General features: G+C 31.0%; 1 protein-coding gene across 1 annotated transcript in view; it reads right to left on the bottom strand.

The window, feature by feature from the left end:
- LOC148284575 (uncharacterized) overlaps nt 1–20,110 on the bottom strand; it is a 107,165-nt gene that overhangs the window by 86,864 nt on the left and 191 nt on the right. Inside the window, exons 2-4 of the mRNA XM_088238007.1 lie at nt 10,806–10,961; nt 5,840–5,948; nt 3,969–4,066 (exon numbers count right to left, since the gene is read on the bottom strand). Of these exons, the coding sequence (XP_088094133.1) occupies nt 3,969–4,066; nt 5,840–5,948; nt 10,806–10,961 (363 nt within the window). The remainder of the gene's footprint in view (nt 1–3,968; nt 4,067–5,839; nt 5,949–10,805; nt 10,962–20,110) is intronic.

The following is a 20,110-nucleotide window of genomic DNA, read 5'->3' on the forward strand; positions in this document are numbered from 1 at the left end:
AGAAAAGAAAAGAAAAGAAAAGAAAAGAAAAGAAAAGAAAAGAAAAGAAAAGAAAAGAAAAGAAAAGAAAAGAAAAGAAAAGAAAAGAAAAGAAAAGAAAAGAAAAGAAAAGAAAAATAAAAGAAAAACCAAATTAACATATGCTGAAATTACGAAAATATGATTTATTTTCAGTATGCATTTATCAACAATATTTTGAGTTTGTCCAATTTTTTGTAGACAAGGACTGGATTTAACTCCCTGGAAAGCTGTTAACATTAACATATTACAACAGAGATGGAGAACATTTTAAAGATGAATAATTTCTATTAAACTATCAGTCTTCATTTAAATTATCTATTAAACTATCAGTCTTCATTTAAACAATGCTATTCCGGTGTACCCCAGGGATCCCACTTGGGTCCATTATTGTTTATTCTTTATATTAATGATATGGGTAACGTCTTTAAATTTTCCGAATACAAAATATTTGCCGATGACACAAAAATATACAAGAAAGTTACTTCCCTACAAGATTGTCTTGATATGCAAGAAGATCTTGAAAACTTCTCTACTTACTGTGTAAATAATCAGCTCATATTAAATCCGCTTAAATGCAAAACAATTACCTTTACGAGAATAAAAAATCCGATAGATTATTCGTATTCTCTATCGGGTACAGTCTTGCACCGTGTCCAAGAAATACGAGATCTAGGTGTAGTTCTGGACTCAAAAATGACATTTCAATCACATATTGATAAAATTATTGAAAAAGCATATAAAATGTTAGGTTTTATTATACGAGTATCTAAGCCTTTTAAAAATGATCTAACAATAAAAAATCTTTATTATAGTTATGTAAGAACCCATCTTGAATTTGCGTCTATCGTTTGGAATCCACAATACATTACTTATATTGACAGGCTGGAGAAAGTACAAAACAAATTTTTAAAACATTTGAATTTCCGATGCTCTCTTATATTTCCAAATCATTACTTATCTGGACGTTTTCACAAACTGATTAACCTCGAAAAAAGGAGAACATTAATGGACCTCACATTCCTCTATAAAATTATTAACAGTCTAGCTGATTCGTCCCAGCTCCTAAATAAAATTCAAATTAACTGTCCATCACGTGCCCTACGAAATCACCCAACCTTTAGAATACCTAGTGTCAATACGAACTATTGCCAGAATTCGTTTTTACACAGATCGTGTTCCACTTTTAACAGCTTTTTTAACCATATATATATCATACAGGATTACAATTATTTAAAAATAGTGTATTGAAAACTTTTGAATAAAACTCCGGTTGGTCCCTTTTTCTCTTATATCACTCAAATTACATACATTCATATTATTATTATAAATTGAATTTCTCTTTTGAAATTTTGTATTACTTCTAAAATCGCTTTAATGAAATTTTATCGACTTCTCTTGGTTTAAAATCTTCTCCTTATATTGCTTTTTCAAATTTTAAATGATTACTTGCCATACTTGTTATTCCTTCTTTATTTTTTCTTTTTTCTCTGCTGCCATTGGCATGTTTTTATACTTGTTATACTTTTAAACTACTTTTAATTACTTATATTATATATGTTAATAAAATCAATATATTGCTGCTCTTACTATAATGTGTCATTAATTTTGAAGATGTTTTTTAAATTGACCTAAATTTAAATTTACTGTCTTATATTTCACTTAAAGATTCTTCTCATCGATTCTTTGAATCCCTTAAAATAAATAAGTGTTTATGTTTTTCCTTTTTTAAAAAAAAATGTTATTACTATTTTATATTATTTTTACATCTGAGTATGTTTTTCATTCTTTATTTCCATTCTTAATTCTTAATTACTCTTACAAGTTTTCTTCATTTTAAATATTATTTCCATTTGTAAATACTCACTACAAACTACAAACCTTAAAATATATATTTTTTTCACTTAAATTTAAATTTTTAAACAACTTTCATTTATGTTTTCTTTTTCCTTCTCTTTTTTATACTTTCATAATTAACATTAGATTTAATTGCTTTTTAATATGGAAACTTCACTGGTCCATTAGAATTAAGTCCAATTGTGTAAAATATTAAACTTTGTAACTGTACTGTATGTTTCCTGAATAAAAGAAAATAATAAAAAAAATAATTTAATAATCTATGAATGGACGCTTATTACAAAACGTTTTCAACAAAAAATACTGGGCTGTCAATTAGGGTATTTATAATCTTATAACAAAAGCTTATATCTTAAAGTTCCTTTACGCTATCTTTCAAAAGAACTGTTTGAAAATTGTAAAGTTCTAGATGTGCGGCAGCTATTTGTCAAAGGGGCATTTGTGAACTTCTGGAAATCTGTAGATAAAGTCAGGACACAGCGAAATATACAGACGCGATCAGCGGGAAGGATTAATTACCTCGGCCCTACCACTCAAAGAAATTTTACCTTCATGGCTCCGAATTTTTTGTCATCTTTCGGCAGCCATAAAGTGCCAATATATTTAAGAAATATGTTTACAATTGATTCCTACACATCGATAGGGACGAGGTTGTCAATTTTTTTAAAGTTCGAGATTAGCAATTAGCAATAATGGACAAATCTGCTTTCCTTTCATACTTTTACTTTAATTTGCTTTTTAAATATCTTGATATTTTTTTTTTTTCATTATGCATTTTTGTAATTTTCAATTTAGATCTCACTCTTATTTGGCATATTGTTTATTACTCCTTTTTTTACTATAATATAGAGTGAGTTCTTAGAAACCATATCTCGAATATCATTTCAATTATGTTTATATATATAAATCGTGGTTACACAAGTAAAAGTGACCATTTGCCAAAATTACGAAATTAAGATTATTGACTTTTTGACACCGGTTTAGCATAATGCTTGACTGGTAAAATGCCAAGTCAATCCGACACTCCAAAAAAAATAGTTTTTAAAATATATGAGCATTTAATAGAAACTCAAAAATTTTTGACAAGTAAAACTGACCAACACACATCGTCACTTTTATTAGTAAATTTAAGATCCAAAAAATTGACCAAGTAACATTTTACATGTAGGTAGATGTCACAACTGAAGAATAAGTAGTAAGTATTTAGTATACGTTTTGTATTTGACAGATATGTTTTTTTTAATATATACGCCCAATAGGCATTTTTATGGACACATTTATCCATAGAAAATTATTATAACAAAATTAGAAAGACTCAATGGTTTATAGTAGACTTTGTGGGAGTGGAAACGGGAGAAAGGTGTTTATAATTAAATTTGTTTCAGTGATCGTTTGAAAAAAGACAACTTGTTATCAAAGAAATCAAGACTGGTATGTTTGTTGGCAGACCTAAGAATTCTGGGCATAGGGGAATGAAAACCATATTTAGTTCTATGGTTATCGGTATGAAAGAGTGAGTTTTGTCTGAGGTTTCTAGTTGGGATATTTAATTTTAATGAGCTCAGTAGTTCAGGCGCATCAAAGAGTGAGTTGAGAATTTTAAAAAGGACTATAAGGTCGGATTTATTTCGACGGTCTTGAAGAGAAGATATATTCAAGGTAGTTTCTCATTCATTATACGTATATAGGTCTCTGGATAAGCCCAACCTCCAGCCTATCTTTCTTAAAAATCGATGTTGAACTGATTCAATATCCTTGATGTGAACATCATAATATGAAGACCAGATAACAGAGGAATATTCTAGGTGCGGGCAAACTAGGGAACAGAAGAGATTAGTCTATTAGATTATCTTTAGATTATTACGATTAGATTTATCTTGAATTATCGGACAGCCACACACGCCATCCTGACATACATTCCTGGCATCTTCCAAATTCATAATTATAATACATGTCCTGCAGTTGTATGTACTTTTGACATGACCACACTTACGATTTTGGTTTACCTGATCATGCCACGTCGTCCTTGGTCGTCATGCATATCTGGAAATATTTTACGAAAACTAAAAAACACGTGTCAACATCAAACTTACCTTCCGGTTTGAGCAGGTATACCGCCACCAGGTAGACGAAGGACACTGGGTCTTCTAGAAGCACCTTCTCCTTGAAGAGCTCCGTACAGTCTGGCCACCTGTAGAAGCCATACCACTCGATTATTAAATTGTGTTACAACAAAAGGATGTGTTTATGTGTATTTGTATGCGAGTAAGTGTAGATGTGTATATATGCATGTTCATGTGTGTATATGTATGTATGTATGTGTATGTATGAAAGTACTTATATATATATGTATGTATATGAATATGTGTGTGTATGTATATGTATGTATGTTGTATGTTGTATGTGTACATTTATATACATTATCATATCTTTTTTCATTGTTTTATATTTACTTACTATTTCTTCTTCTTCTCTTCTTTCCCAATTTTACTATCCCACTTCCTTTCACCCCTAGCGAACTCTATGTTTTGTTTTATTAAATATTTTTTTCTTGTATGAAACCCACAATTGGTCTTGTTATTTATTGTTATTATTTATGTATTTATTTATTTTTATTTATTTATTTTTATTTATTTGTTTTTATTTTTATTATTTTACATATTTATTACAGCAATATACAAGTAATTATTTATACAACAAATTAATTCAGTAGTTAAAGTAAGAATACATATTTTTTATTTTTGCTGTTGGTTCATCTAAACTGCCTAACTAGGGATAGCTTCCCCGTTCTAAGGCAGTAAATTATGTATTTTATAATGATATTTAAAAGTATTTCCAGTTTTATCATAATGTGTGCTTTTTCAGTCTTAAAGGTAAACAATGAATATCCAGAGAAAACATAAATAATACCAAAATCTCTATATCCTAAGTCCCAAGTCATTACTAGTAAAACAAGCAACCAGCTTACGTCCTTCTACATCGGACAACAAATTCTCTGACTCCCTCCGACCAATATGGATTAAGAATGCAGTCAACACCTTCCTCAGCCTGGCAATCCCACCACATTTCCACGAAACTGGGATAAGGTTATATACCCTCGGGCCTATATAATATTGTTGCCTTTGAGCCAAAAAAGTATTGACTCCTCTCTGTAGAATCAGATCCTTATTGGAGTGTCTAGTATTATGAACATGACAAACCCTTGCGTATTTTTCCCTGTTGAGATGTGTGACCGCTTCTGACCTCAATATATACTGTTGACGAATATCCAGCACTTGAAATTCTTTGAAGAGCGAATCACTCGGGTATCGGTGTGGTTTTTTTAATATAACTCTTAACACTGATTTTTGAGCTATAGCTGCTGAAGCCATAGTCGTTTTAGTGCAGCTTCCCCAGCCAATCAGACCATACGTCAGTATTGAATTTACCAATCCATAAAACAATTGTTTTAGTTCTTTAATCCTTAGTACTGTTTATTACTATTACTGTGTTGGATTCAAAAATAAATTAATTAAAAAATATTTTTTTCTTAAATACCTAAACCTTAAATATGCATTTTACAGAAAATAACCAGATCTTATATCAAATGTATGAGGTGACATTCTGTATCAAAACATTTTTTTTTTAATTAATTAATTTATACAATTTAAATACTTGAATATTTATCCACTTTAGTTTATGAAAGATAATTAGATTTTAAGAGGCATTAATCTTCCCATCAGCATATAAACCATAAGATTTTTCTAGTGCTGTGGGTGTTTTCAACAAATTGAGAAATGCCGTTTTTGTGATCAACAATATTTTCAGAAGGTGATAATTACAGTTTTTTTATAAAAGCGGCCTGGCTTTTTTTAACATAACACATTTTATATCTTACTGCTCCCGAAAACACAGAATCTCATTTTTTCAAAATTAAGGACTGGCTGTTTTCTGCATCACAGCGTTCAATTGTAGTTCAAAATACCTGATCGTATCCTCGCCCTCCGTGGGAAGCGAACCCTGCAGCAGCAGACAGAGGAGCCTTATGCACCACCCGACCAAACACTGGACGACGACTGGAACCAGTACGATATCTAAAAAAATAAACGTATTTCATTAAATTACTTTATTTCACTATCCGTAATTACAGGTTCATGGGGCAATGGATAAATACTTAAATTACTACCTATCAGTAAAAATACACTTCAAACTTCAGTCCAGGGCCGCGATAACAATGGGAAGTCAAGAACGTCATCCCTTCACCATGTCTGTATAGTTGGAGATAAATTTTCCCTAGCGATTTTCCGAACGATCCTCCTTTCCTTTTTCCTCTTTTTTCCTTTTTCCCATTGAGTAATAGTTTTGATTTAAGGTCATTTATAAACAAAAACGTTTATTTCTATTTTTGTATATCTTTAGCTTTTTAATCTTTTTTTTCTATTGAATATGTTCTGTAACTTGAATTATAAAAAAAACTTTTATTTTATTGGTTGGTTGGAAGAAATTGCCATTTGGCAATAAGCCCGCCAATGTACAAATAACATTATGTACAAATAGTCAAATAAAATTAAATAAAAGATACAGTACCGACCCCCCGCACGGTACACATTTCTACTCATTAAAAGTGTCAAAAATTTTGTTCCACCGAGAAGATTTTGCTTTAAACAATTCACTTAACTTTTATATCGTTTTGAGGTGACTTTTTTCATAAAAGCCTATTAAAAATAGGAGAGAAAAATAAGTAAATTTTGAAATCGAATTAAATTCTGACGTAACTGTCAGTTTTGAATCCGAACGGCTAGATGCGATGGCTAGACTGGTAAGATGCTTACCTATTAATACATAAGAGCATCTAGTCGTAAAAATGTTGCCGCTATAAAAAAATATATTTAGTTTTTGTATTTTTTCTATCTGTTTTACTATCGTCCTGAGTGTACGTATCAAAATGTCAAAAGAGCCGGCTTTGTTAAAAAAATATTTATTTTATGTTTTGAAATTCAAACATAAACAAGTACCTAGGTACCTATTTAAATTCAATATTTTAATGTTAACAATTTATTACACGTACAGAAGAATTATATAAATATATCGCTTGTGAAATTGCACTTTTATTTTACTTTGGGCAAAAGCAAATCACAGAATGACGAAACGAAAATATTGAAATGTCGAACTCAATGTCAAATGTCACTTAGTATATAGTTTATAAAAAATTCGAAATGAAAAAAAAAACGTTTGGTGAACCATATATAGCAGGAAAATTAACTTTTGGACAGGACAACGTCTGTCAGGTCCGCTCGTAATATATATAATAAGCAAAACCATCTTCAAATAATACATAAAAAATAGGATAAAAAAAATAATAACAAACAATAATATCAGTAATTTCAAGAAAAATAAAATTGTACAACAATAATAAATAAAAACTTTTATCGAAAAAACATAAATACATATGCACAAAATAGTCCAATATATAAAACAAAATAATAAAGTAAATTAAAAAGATATTGTAAAATAAATAAAGACAAATAAAGTAGGTAGGTAATGTTTATCTCAGCCGTACGCTTATCTCATTTATTTATTTATATATACGCCCAATGGGAATTTTTAAGGACATATTTATGCATAGAAAATTGTTATAAAGGAAAGTAGAAAGACACAATGGCATATAGTAAACTTAGTAGGGGTGGAAGCGGGAGAGAGGTGTTTATAATTGAATTTGATTCAGTTATCGTTTCAAAGAAGACAACTTGTTATCAAAGAAATCAAGACTGGTATGTTTGTTGGCAAACCTAAGAATTCTGGGCACAGGGGAATGAAAACCATAATTAATTCTATGGCTATCGGTATGAAATAGTAAGTTTTGTCTGAGGTTTCTAGTTGGGATTTTTAATTTTATTGACCTCAGTAGTTCAGGCGCATCAAAGAGTGATTTGAGAATTTTAAATAGGGGTCGAAGAAGATATATTTAAGGTAGTTTCTAACTCATTATACGTATATTGGTATCTGGATAAGCCCAGCCTCCAGCCCATCTTTCTTAAAAATCGATGTTGAACTGATTCAATATTTTTGATGTGAACATCATAATACGGAGACCAGATAACGGAGGAATATTCTAGGTGCGGGCGAACTAGGGAACAGAAGAGAGTTTTAAGGGTATTGATATTTTTTAAGTCAATTGTGCTTCTGTTAATAAATCCAAGGAATTAATGTACGGATCTCAGTATTTGTGCACCTGTTGTACATGGTTTTACCATGCATTCGCCTGAGAGATCGCATTTCGACAGCATTCAACCTACTTTCATAATTATTTTCACAATTCTTTACTTCGTTCCCAAACATAAGGGCACCAGGACTACACTGTGAATTGCCAATTTTGCCTTCTGCGACAAAAGTTTATTTGTTTCACTTTGTTTCTAAATAATTTACTAATATATTTTAAACGTAAACTTTATCTTAAATATAAGTAAACCCACTACCACCTCATTTTAACACTGCCATAGACCAAGTTCATGTTTGCGGTGGTTACAGAACAGAAAGCAAATTAATATCCTAGTTGTTTAGAAATTACAAACTTGTACAGAGAGTTATGGTTGTGATCAAATAAGGAAATTGTGTATCGGGTTGAATTAATTCACCCCTTTACATCTATTTACGATAAAGTTATCAAGGGTTGGCGAAACCACTCAAGCCTTCACCCTTTCGCATGACCGCAGCTGACAACTCTGTATCAAAACGATCAAAGAGAAATTTGGGTATTTTTAAATATTCAAAGCATTAACTTTGTGGTCTGTGTCCAGGCAGATGAAAAATACAGTTTATGTTCTAGATAAATCAGCCTCGTAGTGCAGTGGTTGGTGCATTCACTAACCATGCTTAAGCTCCCGGGTTCGATTCCTGGTAGAGTTGACGTAAAATATTTGTTTTGAAGGTGTTTGTACACTGCAGTATTTCCCTGTCTCTGGACTGGCACTGGAAGCGTAAAGCTGACCGCCTACTCTTCAATGTAACAAAAACTATTCATTTACGTTGCAATAGGGAAATATCACATATTACGAATGCCGATAAAAATATGTGAAACAATTAAAAATAATTAATTGTATTTTCTAAATCAACATGGATATTGTGGAGAAATATTTTCATGCATAAATGTAAAAAAGAAATTTAAAAGTGTCGCAATTAAAAAATATTTCTCAAATCTTTTTGATATTGATAATTATTAATGTAGTTTATATAAGATGGTGTTTTATGTTCCTTATACAATAATGTTTTCTTTTTATTTCGGATGTATTAATTTGTATGATATTATGTATTGTCAAAAAATGTTTTTTCTTATGTACGGTCCCAAATAAGTTTCTCATAACTCCTGGGAGTATAATATGTAATTTTTGTATTATTAATAAAAAAAAAAAATAAATTTAAAAAAAAAAAAAATTGTTGCTAGAAAAACACGACGTGTATGGCCTTGGTTTTCGTGACGTCAAGATTCGTGATAATGTTCTGAACAAATTTCCAAACGAAATGCAGTTAGTATAAAATGTAGTAAAATCGAATGAAGTCAAATGGAATGAAATGAAATAAAATAAAATAAATGTAAATGGTTACGCCACATAAACTCTATGTGTAAACACCCATATACATAGCACATTCACTAGAATGAGGCGTTCGAATTTATTTGCTACCTACGGGGCCCTGGTTAAGATGTTGCATTTACCTACCGTGGGTACCGATATTGTCCCGGCGCCAGAATAACAACTGAACTCGGCGTGTCCACATGTGATTTTTATATTCTCACCGCGATCGCAAAGAACATATTTTGCGATCAATAACTATTAAATTCACTGTGTTGTTTAATCATCAAGAGCCCCTCCTTTCTGATCCTGACTTCCAGGAGTTCCAGACAATAAAGGTGCCAGAACCCAGAATAAGGTAGGTAATTGCAGTCATTGTATCTTTTGGTAAAATAAACCAAAGTAGGGAAAAAAATGCCGAACACTCCTCTAGTGGAACGGAAGCCCTGTTGACTACTGCCAACAGGCCGGCTTCTCCTGAAAAGTTTTGAGTGGTTTCCTCTCCACGTGAGCAAATGCTGAGAAGTTCCTGATTAGCCCACATTAATATATCCCTCCTGATCCCAATAGTTTAGATAAATTTTAAGATATTTAATTGCAGAAAAATCCACTTTTTGAAATATAAACCTTGTATATTATAAGCAAGGTAAATAATAAAGCAACTCCAATTTAAAAAAAAAAAAAAAAAGTCATTGTATTTAGGGTTCAATGGCAAAGTAAATAAATGATAACGCATCCCGCGAACCAGCAATTTGAACGTTTATCTGGTAATAGGCAAGTGGCGCGATCAGTTATTGATATAAAATGGAATGAAATTAAATGGATTGCAACGAAATAAAATGTTTTTGATTTTTAAAGCATTAATTTTGTGGTCAAACCTTTTACTAAATGTTTTTAAATATTTGTATATAATTACTTCCTAATCAGTGCATGAGCTTATTAAAATGCATGATGTGTTGGTTTTTTTTTGTGCAACAACTATGGTGAAGGTGTATAGTGGATTTTGCATAATCAGCTGTCCTGAGGAAGAGACTGGTACGTCTCGAAACCGGTAAACATAGAAAAGTCGGTAAGTGGATATATAATATACAAATATTGAATAACATTTAGTAATTAAATTAAATTAAATGGAATGAAATGAAATGTAATAAAATAAAATAAAATAAAACAAAACAAAATTAAAACAAAAAAAAAACTAAATCTTTAATAATATAAAATAAAATAAAATGAAACATTAAATAAAACAAAATAAAAATTTTAAAAAAAAAATAAAAATAAACGAAATTTATTTTAATTTTATAAAATGTTAAAAAAAAAAAAATGCAAATAAATTGAAATAAAATAAGAAAAATATATTAATAAACAAAATAATTTTGATTGTACCTTGTCCCGCCACTGCCCCCGGCGCTCCGCGACGAAGAGACGTAACCACCATTAGAGTTTCCATAGTAGGGTGCCCATTCGTTGTAGGAAAACGGATCCTTATAGGTTGATATCTCGTTTATTATTTCTGGAGTGCGGGCCTGGCGCTTAGAGAACCTGCGAAAATATTCAAATGTTAGTTATAATATATTTCATAATTTAAAAAAATATGCCATTTAAACCCATCTCTTCATAATATTCGATGATTCTGAGATTCCAAACTTATCAATGTAATTAAAAAAATGAGGTAAAAGGGAAACATAAAATATAAATATATATTTTTTTTCTCATAAAAACTAAACATATTCTAGAATTTATACAATGGTTTTAATCTCTCGGTAGAAATATAGCTATTTACGGGTTTAAGTGTATCAGTGTTATTATTGTACATGTTAGTGAGGGTGAGTATATATATGTATATTATATAAGGGTGTGTGTTATATGTGTATGGGATTATGAGTATTGTATGGATGTAAAAAAAAAATTGTAGTGAATGTGAATATGTTCGGAATATGATTTGTAAGTACAGTTGCAAGCTTTCACATCTAGATATATCCCGTTCTGTGGCGCTATTCTGAATCTTCCCGCGGGGGTAGAAATTTTATCAAAATCAAATATTTAATTAAACTAGGTATTTAGGTACTTTTTTGTGTTTAAATTCCAAAACATAAAATAAATAGTTTTTAAATACAGAATTGTTTTTACAAATATAAAATTCTGCTCTTCTAACAACAAGGGTAAACTTTATTTAGGATTGCGATTTTCAAAAATGTCTTGAATGTCAGTCAATATTATTTTAGTACTTCGAATAATCCAGTAAAAGGAAATAAATGGGTAGAAATTATGAGGAATTTAAGGAAATAATCTTATTAGGAACTAAAGGTAAATCAGTTAAGCCGTTTAGGAGGAGTTCTGTGACATCACAAGTACAGAAGAATTATATACATAAAGACATGAACGAGAACATGTATAATTTTAACTAAATACATACAATAATTGATATCAATTTGGATAAATATCATTTAATATATATACTAGTATGTACTGAAATCTAGCAATAACAAAGCGTTTCCGGGTTCAAGTCGCAATACATATTTAAGTAAATTTAACTACCACTTAAATATGTATTTTTTATGATTATTTTGAAAGCGACTTAAAAAAATTATAGTCTGTGGTTATTTTTGTGATGAGTCTATTAGTCAAATTTGTCTATAGGAGATTGACAAGTAATATAATGTGGATTTAATTTGTCAAAACATTGTCTCGGGTGATCACAAAATTGCAACAATAATATTGTGACTTGTGTTTTCAAATTTATAATGCAAATAATGTACTCAGGATACTTTCGATCGCTGATTGAGTTTGCTTTGAATAATTTGTTTTAGCTGTTTAAATTAAGATTCGTTTATTTTTATAGTATTTCGTATAGTTTATTTTCATTGTATTATCAACTTTTTGTGCGAACAATGTTTAAAAACGTCGGATTTATTTACCACGGACAACTATCTCTCATAATATTCTCAAATACGCCATTTTGTATTGAAAATTGCCATGATGTAAAATGAACAAAAAATTACTAATAAGGACTATTAAAAACACAATGTGATGAAACAATGAACAAATAACACGTGACGCGACATGATCTACTCGCAAATTCAACAAATACGCCCGCAATATAAAGTATATTCTATTATATAATATTCGGCGCCTTGGCTGAGAGCGTGGTAGAATATTCGGTATTCGGCTAAATCACAGTTCGTGACACATCTAGTTTCTAGTTCGAACTGCCACATCAAACATTTTCAGGCAATCGAACATGCTATACACCTGTGGCCCGCGTGGGTCGGGAATATAATGTAACCCACTTGCGAAATAGCAAGATAGACATTTCGTGATCCTTTTCCAACTTTTGCGAATAAATTTTACTTATTGACAATCCATACATATATTATAATTGCCAAAGTGTGTTTGTTTGTGTGCGTTTCCTTCACGTCTCAACGGAGTGGCCGATTGTCATATTTTTTGCGTAGGAATAGCTGGAGAGGTGAGAAATAAAATAATATACTAATTTTTCATCCCGAATTTAAAAAAAGTACAATGAAAAAAATATATAATACATTATCAATCGGGTTGTGGTTCCATGGCTAGTGTCTGATCAAAGGCCCGTGGTTCGAATCCCACTATACCCCAACTTAATTTCCATTTTCTAGTAGTGAGTTATTTATAGCTCGTTTTAAAATGTCTCTCAAAATTTAGTATTTTGGTAAATTATGAGAACGCAAATATTTATTTTTATAAAAAAATAAAAAAATAATAACCTTTTGAAAATGAGTAAGATGTCAAAAATAATCAAATTTAAATTAATTCTTTAAATTTCTATAATGAGGAAGTTCAGTGGTTTTATTTATTTTTATTTATTTAAATTTTTGTACATAATGTTATTTGTACACTGGCGGGCTTATTGCCAAATGGCAATTTCTTCCAACCAACCAATATCTTTTTTCATTAGCTAATAAAAATTTAATTAATTTAAAATGTCATATTATCAGCGCTATGATTTTTTAAAGTTTTATGTTTCTGAAACAACTCCGCGTGTGACGTCAGAGATTCTCTTCCGCTTATTTTCGATCAGTTCTGCCATTGGTCAATGTCAAATGTTATTACATCTATTTTTTTTGTAATTCTGTTATTGAAGATATATTATGCACGTGGAATTTTTTTTAACCCTAGAAAGATAACCTACGCCTACGTGACATCGACGTAATTGATTTTGAAAAATCGATAAAATTCGGTCGTATATGGGCGCTACTGCGCTCGCCGTTCCTGCCAACTAAGCGGCATTGCCAACCTTACCAAATTTTCGGTAGATATACCGATTTTGGTAGCAATCTACCGATTAACCGAATTCTTTGTGATTTTTAAACACTTCTTTATAGAATAAAATTACAATATAGAAATGGTTTTAACCATGAAATTTTGACATAATAGGGAAATATCACGTTTTTATTACAATTTTAAATTAATAAGAGTCTATGAAATACTACAGAGTAAAAAAAAATATTTTTTAGTCGATATATTTTTTAGTTAATAATTTTAAAATACGTCATGATTCTGTTAAATTTTGAGCTTCATTTGAAAACAAACAACAAACAAACCATCACGCCGTTTCCCCGTAGAGGTAGGCAGAGAGGATAGAACGCCATCACACTCTATCTTGGCATACATACCTCGCTTCCTCTACATTCATACATCTTCTCATGCACGCACGCCGATTATTCCTACTTTTGACATGTCCATCTTCAAGTATTTGATGGACTTGATTGTGCCATGTCTTTTTTTTGGTCTTCCTTGTTTTCTGCATCCATCAACATTTGCATCGTAGATCCTTTTAGCCGTTCTTTCGCTGTCCATTCGCTCTATATGTCCAAACCAACGCAGCACCCCTTTCTTGATTCTGTCAATAATGCATGTCTCAGCCTTACACACTTCACAGATCTCGACATTTGTGCACCTATCATACATCGTTTTACCACACATTCACCTGAGGGATCGCATTTCGACAGCATTCAACCTACTTTTATCATCATTTTTCTGATTCTATACTTCGCTTCCATACATTAGAGTTGGCCCTAGAACTCCGTTGTGAACTGCTAGTTTAGTCTCCTGCGATAAACATTTGTTTGCCAAAGTAGATTTCAGTACACCGTTCACCCTGTTCCCGGCACTCACCCCCCTTTCAATATCTTTCTCGGCCTTTCCGTCCCTAGTAAACATACTTCCCAGGTACACAAATTCTTCTACCTGATTCAGAATATCTCTGTTCACACTGATCTCACATTTAGTTATATTTTCATCCCTTTCAAAAACCATCACTTTCGATTTATCAACATTCATAAGCAAATCGCTTTTCTTGCATACATCGTAGACTTTTGTTACCAAGAATTGAAGGTCTTCTTTGCTGCTAGCAAGAAGCACGGCATCATCCGCATACAGAAGACAGTTAACAGTTATATCACTCATTTTTGCTCCCATTCTTAAATATTTTAGTTCTTTCATGCAGTTATCGATGTATATTGATTGATTTGGTGTTTATTTTGTAGAACTCCATATTTAAACTAGAAATCAAACACTGATTTGAGTTCTAATTATAAGTTTATCGGTGTATTTGTTGAACAACCATGGTGACATTACACATCCCTGTTTTACTTTATTTAAGTCCGTTTAAATTTAAATAGAACATCGGTACAAATCTTGACGTAACAATTGTTAAGGAAAAACATGTCAAAAAAAGTTTTTTTTTTTTGTGTATTAAAACATTTCTCCATATTAATTATTTTAAAAATATAATTATTTTTTAAAAATCCATTTCATATATTTTTATCGGTTTTACAGTGCTTGCAGGAGACACTCGTGCTGCTCAGGTAAGTGCACTACTTTTTTTAATATATACCAGTGGCAAGCGACAATTTTTTTATAGGTAATCTACGAAAAATTATAATTTATTTGAACCTACATATAAATACAAAATAAATTAATAAGTAATATCATTACAATTGCTATTTTTCTGTGGTTCTGTGAAAATCTACTCGAACAACAATTATTATTAACTAAGATAAACGTAGCTTAATATTATACTTTTTTAATACAAAACGTGTACAAATGTATTTAAAAGTACCACAATGGCATTAAGTAGATATTTCCATTATGATTTGAATGTCAACACTTAGCACTGGCCGATTCTTTTTAAAATGAATAATGCCAAAAGCGGCCACTTCGAACGCCACATGTCCAATATGATACATAATATGTCAACGGTATCCTATCAAAGAAAAATAGTACTTCGGAAATAATTGTCCAAATTAGTTTCCAAATAGAAAAACCCTCAAATAATATTTGAGGATTATGTGCACTCAAACATATACACGATGTATTTTTAATGTTCTAAAACATATGGTTTTATTTCTGGTGATATTTTAACTTCATGTTCTACAACATATCGAGCCATAATCGGCAGAACAACGTAAGCGGCATTTTTGGCGAATTGCGTTTTTTTAAGGAAAATTGTTCCTTATTACCCCATGCACAAGTGTTAAAAACATCATCTTTATGTATGTAATTCCTCTGTACGTGTGATGTCGCCGAACTCCTCCTAAACGGCATGACCAATTTATGTGCGGTTTTCAGAGAAATATAGATCTTTGCGCTGTGCGTGTTCGTAGATATTTAAATCTTCAATCTAATATGTAAAAGTGAAGTAAGGAGCATAAATATGTTATTCATAGATCTACTAGAGTTGCATTCGAGGAGAATGCATTTACAAAAAAATGAAAAGATATTGTTTTTTTGTGTGTGAAAAGGTTTGTTTTTGAATGTTTATAACAGCATTTGTTTTTTGTGGATCTCAATCAAATTCTTTCCTTAAATTTGTTAAAATTTCTACCCATTTATTTCTTTTTACTGGATTTTTGGTAACACAAAAAATACATTATATTTAATACATTTTTAAAAATCGTATTCCCACATAAGTACACACCTCTGTTGGTGAGAAGACCGGAGTTTGACGTTTACAAAAAGAATGCCATATTTAAAAAACTATTTGTTTTATTTTTTGGAATTCAACCATAAACAAGTACCTACTTAAATTCAATATTAACAATTTTTAGTTTTGGAATTTAATCACAAACAAGTACCTAGGTACCTACTTTTCAATTTAAAATCTTTTTCTAAGCTAATAGCAAGCAAACCAACGCCCAAAGTTTGGGCAGGACAACGTCTGACGGGTCCGCTAGTAGCTCTATAAAATACACCTGCTACATTTCTGATTATCGTAGGCAACTGAAATGGCTCAAAATTAGACAGCGGAGAGACTATCACTCCCTCTCACTTCTGTTCAATGTTCTTCATAGTCCTCACGCTCCTATATACCTGCGTGCAAAATTTCAACGCTTATCAGTCCATGGTTTACCTCTTCGATCTAATTTTCAAGGCACTCTCTTAATACCCATCCACAATTCCTCTTTCTTCTCTAACTCATATAGTGTTCATGCGGCTCGACTGTGGAATCATCTCCCATCCACCATCAAAAATGTTACTACATTATCTCTGTTTAAATCACGTCTGAAGAAACATCTCTTTTCTCTTCCTTAATCTCTCATTTCCTTTTTCCTCTTTCTTCTTTTTTCCCTTTTCCCATTGAGAAATAGTTTTTATTTAAGGTAATTTATAAACAAATACGTTTATTTCTATTTTTATATATCTTTAGCTTTTTAATCTTTTATCTATTGAATACGTTCTGTAACTTGAATTATAAAATAAAACTTTTATTTTATTGGTTGGTTGGAAGAAATTGCCATTTGACAATAAGCCCGCTAATGTACAAATAACATCATGTACAAAAAGTTAAATGAATAAATACATTTAAGGATATTTATTAAAAGAAACCAACAGCCATTATAACATTTAAAAAAAAAAAATATTTACAAATAAACCAAAATTATAGGCCAATTATAGTTTTCTATATATTACTCCGCATTATTCCACTTTTAAATAATATTTTTTTAATGTTGACATATTGTTTTTAAGCTCAGCAAAACAACATAACCGACGATAATGTAGACGGTTACGCTAGCTCACACCACTGTCAGAGTTATAAGCAAAACAGCGTTACCGCCGCTATCTTGAAAGCGGAAGGTGTTTAAACATAATTGGATGGGGTGGAGTTTTGGACGCACATAGTCACCCTGTAGAAATCGCACAGAAGAGTATAGTTAAGATAATGTACAAAAAGCATAGACTATTTCCTAGTAACGAATTGTACACAGAGAGCGGACTCCTTAATTTAAAAAAGTTATATTTATTACAATGCTTAAAATATGTAGACAAAAATAGGGAATTGTTTGGCAATAATTTAAATAGGACTAGTGGCAGATCAGAAAGTGTACTGTCGGTTCCAGGATGCAGAACTAAGTTCGTACAGAGACACTCTTTCCATGTTGGTCCAAGATCTTTTAATCTCCTACCCAAGGAAATACAAAATATAGAATCCCTTCCAAAGTTTAAAGCGGCTTTGAGGACTTGGATCAGCATGGAAAATACAGATATACACCTATTGTGAAAGAGTCGTACAACAGCATATTCTAAACTTTGATGTCTTAATTACATTGTTTATGTCATTTTCCTGTTATTTCTGTATGATTTTTAATGGCATTGTCATATTTGTGTTTGTATACCAAAAAATTCACCAAAAACAATAAAAAAGGAATGGCCCACGCTCAGACGTTTAAGTCTTTGTGGGCATTTTTTCCAAATTTAAGGCTATGTTTATTTTTAGAATATGTATTTTTTCTCTTTTTCTCTTCTAATGTCTAATAAATATAATGTATAAAATATGTAATTTAATACATGCATAATATGTAACAGTATGGAAAAATAAACAAAAAAAAAAAAAAAACAATTTGGCTGTCATTTACCGAATTATTAAAATTATATATATGAAAAAAAAAAATAAAACCTTCTCTTGCGCAATTCACTATTTATCGCTTACGTTATTCTGCCAAATATGGCTCGATATGGTTATATTTCTAGTGTAAAATGAACTAAAAAGCCAAAAGCAGAAGATTAATGATATAAAAATGAAATGCAACTGGTGTAGCAATGCTGTGCCCTATGCACCATTATGTGTAGATAAATAAATGACGATGACACTCGATACGTGACTTATAATCTGTAATCATCGACAGTTTGTTTTTTAAGTTGAATAAGCAGATTCCGTTAAATTGATCAAACTCTTGAATTCCATTACAGTAATAGATCAATTACTTGGAAGTAATTACTTAGATCGACGGTTAATTAAAGCTCCCTTTGAAGTATAATATACTTAATTAAGTCATTGGTTCGCCATTTTCTTAATCGACGCCATTAGGAAGATTATAAAGTATAATGCTTCGAAGTCAAAGTTAGTCGTAATAGGGTTTGTCGACGGGGCCATGCGCCTCCTTTTAAAATAAACATTTTCGTCCTTTTTGGATTTTTTCTATGGATCTTACGACCTATTCAGACGAGATATTAATCTTGGTCCGGAGACTCTTTTCTCTCCTACTCTTTGGTGGTCTATGACCGTCTGGAGTCTCGTGCATCACGATCTTGGGAATCCTCACTGGGTCTATCCTGCACACTCCATTTCACAATGTCCTATATATTTATATTATTACATGTTCTGTAATTCATTTTCTCGTTACTAATTGTTAAATGGGCAGCGGAAGTAGGTTATAGATTTTCATAGCATAATAATCTAGATTTATTCGTCCAAAAGTGGTATTATATTAAAATGTAACATGATTAGAATGATAGTTGTCAGAAAAAGTGACGACATAACTTTGTAGTAACGTCAAAGGAGTTATTTATATTGACACACGAAAAATCATTTGTATCTGGCGTTTTAATTTATTTTTTTATTACAATATTTGAAACATAAATATATACTCTGAGTTGAATATATGAAACTCGGAGTTTTATATCACCCGTCGATGGGAGAAGTGCTCTCCCGAAACTATAGTTGTGTTCTTGTAAAATAATAAAATTGTGTAACACTAATAACAAAGTTGTATTTTCATAATAATATATAAAATCAGATTTAAAACTAAAATAAACCTAATTATTAACGACGTTCTCACAAGAATACATCATTTTGCAAAAACGTTAGAGTTGGGACAAATTGATCAATGTAAATTGATCGAATAAAAAAATTATTCGTTTGATATTGTTCATGAAAAAAGTATAAATGTCAAATTTTTTGGTGAACACTTATGTTAAACACACTATAATAGGCTTGTTTTTTCGTTTTTATATCAATTTTCGGAAACAGAGTTTCATGATTGCATCAAATAACTGATAAAATCGATTTGATCAGTGATCAGTAATTTCCCATCACTAATGAAATTAGTTTGACAGCTGTCATTCTAATCAAGCTGTATTTTAAGGACTATAGGTATCCTATCTTTGAGGGTTCTACATACGATAGGTTGCAGGGGCGAATAGTCTATATAAGCGATTAAGCGCAGCTTACCATTATCTTTGACTATGTATAATAATGTATGGGATAAATTTATGGGGAAATAAATGTCATTTATAAAAAATTACTACCGTTTATATCATCATCATCATCATAATTCACTTTCCGCAACTAATGGTGCATACCGTAATATTTTATTTACCGCCATGGTGAGGTTACTTACAAGCCTCACCAGCTATTTTGTCGGGCGAACCAT

This window comes from Micrasema longulum, unplaced genomic scaffold (genome assembly GCF_059751315.1).
Source record: "Micrasema longulum isolate JH-2025_06_02 unplaced genomic scaffold, ASM5975131v1 h1tg000109l, whole genome shotgun sequence".
NCBI classification, from domain to species: Eukaryota; Metazoa; Arthropoda; class Insecta; order Trichoptera; family Brachycentridae; genus Micrasema; species Micrasema longulum.